The sequence below is a fragment of the Charadrius vociferus genome, unplaced genomic scaffold, assembly GCF_000708025.1.
Source record: "Charadrius vociferus isolate BGI_N301 unplaced genomic scaffold, ASM70802v2 scaffold871, whole genome shotgun sequence".
Classification (NCBI taxonomy): Eukaryota; Metazoa; Chordata; class Aves; order Charadriiformes; family Charadriidae; genus Charadrius; species Charadrius vociferus.
This window is the reverse complement of record NW_009646866.1, coordinates 140,327-147,210: the sequence shown is the minus strand read 5'-3', so window position 1 is coordinate 147,210 and position 6,884 is coordinate 140,327. Positions and strand designations below refer to the sequence as shown.

The window sequence follows — 6,884 nt, the reverse complement described above, 5'->3', positions numbered from 1 at the left end:
CTACGATGTGGAGAAGAACAACAGCCGCATCAAGCTGGGGCTCAAGAGCCTCGTCAGCAAAGGCACCCTGGTGCAGACCAAGGGCACCGGCGCCTCCGGCTCTTTCAAGCTGAACAAGAAGCCCGGCGAGACAAAGGAGAAGGCAACCAAGAAAAAGCCGGCGGCCAAACCCAAGAAGCCGGCGGCCAAGAAGCCCGCCAGCGCCGCCAAGAAGCCCAAGAAGGCAGCGGCCGTGAAGAAGAGCCCTAAGAAAGCCAAGAAACCTGCAGCTGCCGCTTCCAAGAAAGCAGCCAAGAGCCCCAAGAAAGCAGCCAAGGCAGGCCGCCCCAAGAAGGCAGCCAAGAGCCCGGCCAAGGCGAAAGCGGTGAAGCCCAAGGCAGCAAAGCCGAAGGCGGCCAAGCCCAAAGCGGCCAAGGCGAAGAAGGCGGCGCCCAAAAAGAAGTAAAACGCCTGAGAAGAAATTATAGAGTCTACTCATTTAAATAAACCCAAAGGCTCTTTTAAGAGCCACCCACTCACTCGTAAAAAGAGCTGGAACACTACGGTAATCGTAGCAACAGAACGAAATCTTTAAAAGGTTTTAGTAGCAATTTATGGCGAAATGAGGAAAGTTACCGTTCCCGGAAGAAGCGCGTTCGGTGCAGCCTGCAATGGGAGACCCGCGCTTGCTTTAAGAGGAAATGTTTTCCTACGTGCAATTTGGGAGCCCGGCCCTTGCTCCGCCCCCTCGTAATTGACCGGCGCAGCCGGGAGCGGTAACAGGAGGAGGAGGAGGCGGCAGCGGCGGCGCCGACCCCGTGGCACAGCGAGCGGCTCTCACTGCTGGTCCCCGGCGGAGTTTAAAAGTCCCGCGCTGGGCGGGGATTGGCCCCTTCTGCCCGTCCAGCCCCGCCCCCTCTCCTCCAGGCCCCGCCCCCCGGGCGGTGACTCCCCCTCCGCCGCGGCACCGCGTCGGCGCCTCCTTCCCCTTCTCACGGGTTTCGGGGCCGGGGGTGGTGCGGGTGGATGGGGATGGGGAAAAGCGTATGCCGCGCCCCGGCCCTGCGTTTGCCCTGCCGGAGAGAGGGTCCTCGGCAGCGCTGCTCCGGCGGGCGGAACTTCCCCTTCGCACCGGGGCAGGAAAAGCTGCAGCCCCTCTTTCCCGGACCCCGGGTAGCCTGCGCACCTCCGGCCGCCCCCGGCTTCACAGCCACGAAATACTAAACTGCGCAAGTTTGGACATTGGGTGTTTTAAACCGCAAAACTCCTCGTAAAGAGAAGCCTTTCCTTATCTACAATCGAGTAGAGGCAGTTATTTCATTGAAAAAAAAAAAGAAAAAAAAAAAAGGGGGGGGGTGGTGGATGAGACGCACACTGTAATGTACAAAAACCCCCAGAAACCGAGCTGCAAACTGCTACGGGCAGGCTTGCTTCAAGAAACTGCTTTAAAAGTATTTATTAGTCGCTGTAAGACAGAGAACTAAATTTTTTTTCATTTATTTATTTTAGAGTTATAAGGCAGAGAAAGCGAGGTCTGAATAGCAGCCAGGATTTTCTATCGGACCCATTAAGTACAGAGGAATTAAACCCCTTAGACAATAAAAGACGACCTGCCTTTCCCCCGCGGGACCGCGGAGCTCCGAAAAGAGAGATGGTAAAACAACAGGACTAAGACATCGCTGCTTTTTAGTTGTGTTTAGTCCAGAACCAATAGCGCGCACTCATTTCTAAGCTTTAAATAACCAAGTACAATTCTGCATACTGAGTACAGGCTGTTAACTGAGGGACCCCCCCCCTTAAAAATTAAGAGCTTGCCTTTCAGCGATTAAAGGAAGCAAGTACTTAACTTTCCAGTGACGTACAAACAAACAGGTTATTTACATACCTCAAGAAAAAAAAGGTAACTCAGCTCTCCTACGTGAAAAAAATTGGTGGCTCTTAAAAGAGCCTTTGGGTTAAAACTGGCGGCGCGAGACACTCTACTTGGAGCTGGTGTACTTGGTGACAGCCTTGGTGCCCTCGGAGACGGCGTGCTTGGCCAGCTCGCCGGGCAGCAGGAGCCGCACGGCCGTCTGGATCTCCCGCGAGGTGATGGTGGAGCGCTTGTTGTAGTGCGCCAGGCGCGAGGCCTCGCCGGCGATGCGCTCGAAGATGTCGTTGACGAAGGAGTTCATGATGCCCATGGCCTTGGACGAGATGCCCGTGTCGGGGTGCACCTGCTTCAGCACCTTGTACACGTAGATGGAGTAGCTCTCCTTGCGGCTCTTCTTGCGTTTCTTGTCGCCCTTCTTCTGCGTCTTGGTCACCGCCTTCTTGGAGCCCTTCTTGGGCGCGGGGGCGGACTTGGCCGGCTCGGGCATGGCAGCAAACGCACCTGTCAGTGAATAATTCGACTCCACCCAGCCAATCAGAACGAGCTCTTTCGATCACGGGTTCGGTGGCGAAGCTCGTCCGCTGCTGTCCGGCCTCGCCCCGCCCCCGGGGTCACCGCGGAGCACCCGGGCCCGTGTGTGCCCTGCAGCCGCCTCCTCCGGCGGAGCTGTACGTGCAAAGCGTAGTCATCGGCAATTTCTCCAGGAAAAAAAGAAAAAAAAAAAAAAAAAAGAGAGACTAGCAAGGGGTTTTGCTACACTTTTGCTCCTTCAAAAAGGTATACCTGCATATTTGACTTAACAGCCTACATTTGTAACAGCCACAAATTACATATAAAAGGGGAAAAAAAAAAAAAAAAAAAAATTTTTTTAAAAAAAAAAAAAAAAAACAGAAAAGATATAGAGGCTCTGGAATACTGAGTTTTCTTAAATGGGTTTGAAATTAATTCTTCTGGCCCACAGAATATGGCTGGTGTTCAGGACTTTAAATGAGGTGAAAGTTCTGATTTAGTGTGTCAGCTGAAAGAATGCAGGCTTCTTTTGGGATGTAATAAAGATCGGATGAACTTCTTGAAGTCAAAGCAAGATATTCCTTCTAAGAAAAGACGAATCATGGATTCAAATTGAATTTTGAATTTATTATGAATCAGAAGTTCTGGCTGTTTTCTCGTCAAGTTGATTTAATTGTTCAAGAAGAAAAAAATAATTGTTTAAACAGTCTAACACGATCAGTGGTATTAAGAATTCTGATGCAGTTTTGTTGTTTTTTTTAAATATATCATAGAGGAAGTGTTCTTTAATATAGTATTAACCTGTAAATTTAGAAAAAGGGTAATCATGATGTTTTTAAATTAAAATTCTCTGTGGCCACATTATAAATTACAGTTATAAATTAATTCATTGGTAAGAGAGAATGCTATGATCCACATTTAAAGGGATCAAGTTAATTTGTGGTTGAATGACCCCAGGACTGGATAACTTGGTATCATATAGCCAGTGCTGTCATGATGCTAATTCCTTTTGGAACTTTCAAGGGTTGTTCAAACTCTGGACTTTGTTGGTATCAGAGGAGACGGATGGCACGGGCCTATACAAGAAACTCACCTGGCATGGGTAAATGTCACTTAAGGTGAGTGAGACTGCTTAAAACGCAACAAAACTAAATCTTCAGGGACATTTGTAAGGATAGTGACAGAGATCCTGGATACTGGTGGAAGCAATAAAAAGTTCGTTCACCTTACGGAGCTGGTTTTGCTTCTGCTTTTTTTCCTTTTACCCTGCTGAGGATAACTCTGGATGCAAAAAGATTTCCAGCCTACATCCAAAATAGTGCTGTCTGAAGAGAGGGAGCCAGATGACGAAAGAGTGGGACCTTTCTCCTTCCCGGTGAGCGAGGCTTGCTTGCAAGTGCTTCTGCTGTGCTCAGCACCTAAACTGGGGGGGCACAAAACCAGCCACCTGTGGTGAGGGGAGCAGCTTCATGCTGGCTCTGTGATACTGCGGCACTCTGGTTTCATGTTCACCTCCCCCAGCTCTGCTCTCTCTCATCAGGAACGGGGATGTGGTGAGTGCTCATCCATCTCCATTTGCACTGCTTCCCCCACAGCTGCTTTTAGCAGCTCGATCAGCTCGGAGAAAATCCGGTGAGGCAGGAGGGAGCTCTATCTGCCTTTCCAAGAGAAGAATATTCCTCTTTTTCAGCGAAGAGGGAAGAGAAGCCCGAGTGACCCACCTCTAATCATTTAACTCCTCCCGTATGCTGTGAACCTGATGACTTTCTTTTGGCATAAGCATCGCCTGGAAAAGCAGTTCACTGAGAACACCTCTGCCTGATAACTGGAGCGCTTACGTGAACATATGTGAAAGTCCACGACCTGCCATGCCATTCTGGGATAGCGTGGCATAGCATCTCCAGTTTTGTCTCCACAACAAGCAGATGAAGGCTGTTGCTCTTATTAAACTGTTCTGAATAACAAAGAATAACTGGGCAATCTGAGAAATGTAATGTGCATGGGTCCAGAAAGCAGAGGCGTTATAAACAAAAGACCCCCTGCCCCAAAACAAACCCAGCTCCTGCAAACACCCCCCTCCCCACATTAATCCTTTTGAGTCTGTTGATCAGTTCCAACAAACAAACAAACAAAAAAAAAAAAAAAAGCAGAAGTTGATTCAGGTCTCAGAGATTCTCAGTTCTAAGAAATTTTGTGAAGATCAGCTACGGACTAGAAAGAAATGCAGTTTCGAGCCTCTGTCGAGGAAAGGTGGCTGCTGTGAACTGAACTGCTACTGCTTGGTTCTGCCTTCCAGCTAAAAAATCTGTTAAAACAAAACAAAAAAACCCCCCCAACAAACAAACCCAAAACACAAACCCTCAAAAACAACCACCGGAGGCTACTCATTCCTGGTGTAGTGTGGTTGTGTGTGCTGCCCCGTCACAAACAGGTACGACTTGGAGAGTGCTGAAGGCGAAATAATTGGGGAGGGGAATGGGAAGAGGGTTAGAAGATATTTGTAAGGGAATTCAATTTCTCAGAAAGAACAGATTGCGGAAACCTTATCAATAATGGCAGAAAAGCTGAGTTTTCTGCACTGTTTAGCTGGGGTGTATGGAAAAGAAATCTAGAAATTTGTATTTCTCTCAACAGTCCAAGAAAACCCATTTTCAGTTAAGGAAATGGATGGGAACTTGTTAACCACCAGTCACTCATCATCCACACCACTTCGATAACAATGGAGTTTCTAGTGACCGACCAAGGCTTTGGAGCATCCAAAAGAAATAATCCTTCAGAGTCAGGAAATCTAAGTCTGATGGGAGGGAACAGAGAAAAGGCTTCAAAGAACAGCTCTGGAACAACTCAAAGAACATCATCAGACTTTGAAGGAGTCACCTGCCTATTGCATGTTACCGACCAGTATGAATTATGGCATTTTTTTCCCCTGGTTGGGGTATTTCCTCCAGGCAAACATGTTGTGCTACAGGCTGTCAGTTTTCTCCTGTTCAGGTAACTGCTCCAGCTGAAAGTTTCTAGCCGGTAATGGGAAGACATAAAGGTAAAACAGCTGTTAGTGTTACGCCACTGCAGCTCCTGGGTGTCGTCTGCATAGATTTTTCTGGAAAATGCCCTTTCTTATTCTGAAATCTCAAGGCAGAAAGATAATCCTTTTCTGTCTGTGCTTACTGCCTAAATGGGCTTCGAGGGGAAAAAAAAAAATATGGATTTTTTGAGTAGTATCTTGGTGTTCTGCAGTATCCCACCTCTGCAGCCTCTTCAACCCAAAATGCTGGAGGACCACTTATCTGATGAAGGAAAGTCAGAGAGCTGTGTATTATCCCCGGCTTACAGACTACACCTTGGCAGTACCAAAAACACCGGAAAAGCAAATGAACAGAAACCATTAACCAAAACAAAGAAGCAGAGACAAAAAGATAGGCCGTCAAGAGTAGTAGGATAAGCGTTAGAGATCGATTGGTTTCAGAACATCGTTTTAGTGCTGTCTATTCCACTGTGGTAATACAGAGAAAAGAACCAAGAAGTCCCATGAAGAGTTACAGAACAACGAGATAATAGCACATAGAATCAGGTAATATTACAGTTACATTGATGACAAAGCACAGCTCTCAGCGGTTCTGCCTATTTTGGAAAATTTCTGAAGTGCATGATGCACCTTAGACTTACATTTGAGAAGTCTGGTTTTAAGGTTATGGGTAAGTATTGTAGATCTTTCAGCCATTAAGACTGAAATATTAAACATAATTGTATTAAATGCCGCTTATATTGCCATTTATAGCTGCAAGTTTTCTAGCCTTGTAAATTGCTGAGTGTCACTATTACTGGAAGACCTTATAAGCAGTAAACAATAAATACATAGGTACATTTCCACAGCATAAAATAGCTATGCTGAAAAAGCCACAAGATGAAAGTAAAGCATAAAGAGGGGAAGAAAAAGTTGCTATGCATTTTCTGAAATAAATTACATTTGGAAACCTGAGATTTCTTGACACGAATGAGGCAACTTATTAAAATGATGTTTTGTTTGCTCTGAGAGCAGGTATAGAACTACAATTTACAAAAAAAAAAAAGTCTGAAAAGTAAAACTCTGTGAAGAAAAAAAACAGCAAAAGGAATACTTTGAGATATTATGTACCGATAAAGAGCAAGGCCATGACCATGAGAAACACAAGACATATCTTTAAAAGCACCTGAAGCAATCTAAATTTTTTCGATGGGTACATTAATAAGATAAACAAAGCAGTTCCTTCATCAACACCTCAATCCATAAGCACAGAAAAGCCGCATGATTGTGCAGTCAGAGACGTGGGACTGATGTAACCACCTACAAAAAAAGGAACGTTTCATCTCCGTGGAAAAAAAAAAAAAAAAAAAGAAATGTATTAAAGGAGCTGCTCAGCACTCCTTATAAAACGGTGGATTTACTCGAGCACAGTGACCATCACGCCCGTGTCCACCCCCCAACCCCCCTCCCCCGCCCCGGTCGGGCTCTTTGTCGGAGCGCGGGGAAATGGCGGCGGCG

General features: G+C 46.5%; 2 protein-coding genes across 2 annotated transcripts; one reads left to right on the top strand and one right to left on the bottom strand.

Moving 5' to 3' along the window:
- Position 1: 1 nt before the first annotated feature.
- LOC104294758 (histone H1) lies at positions 2-445 on the top strand (the record flags this gene model as incomplete). Its single annotated transcript, XM_009894405.1, has 1 exon — positions 2-445. A coding segment is annotated over one exon (444 nt), but the record flags the coding sequence as incomplete, so codon positions are not given.
- A 1,470-nt stretch (positions 446-1,915) lies between these two features.
- On the bottom strand, positions 1,916-2,342 carry LOC104294728 (histone H2B 1/2/3/4/6). The gene has a single exon (XM_009894371.1). It carries the CDS (start codon positions 2,337-2,339, stop codon positions 1,959-1,961), a length of 381 nt encoding a protein of 126 aa, XP_009892673.1. The 5' UTR covers positions 2,340-2,342; the 3' UTR covers positions 1,916-1,958.
- Positions 2,343-6,884: the final 4,542 nt, after the last annotated feature.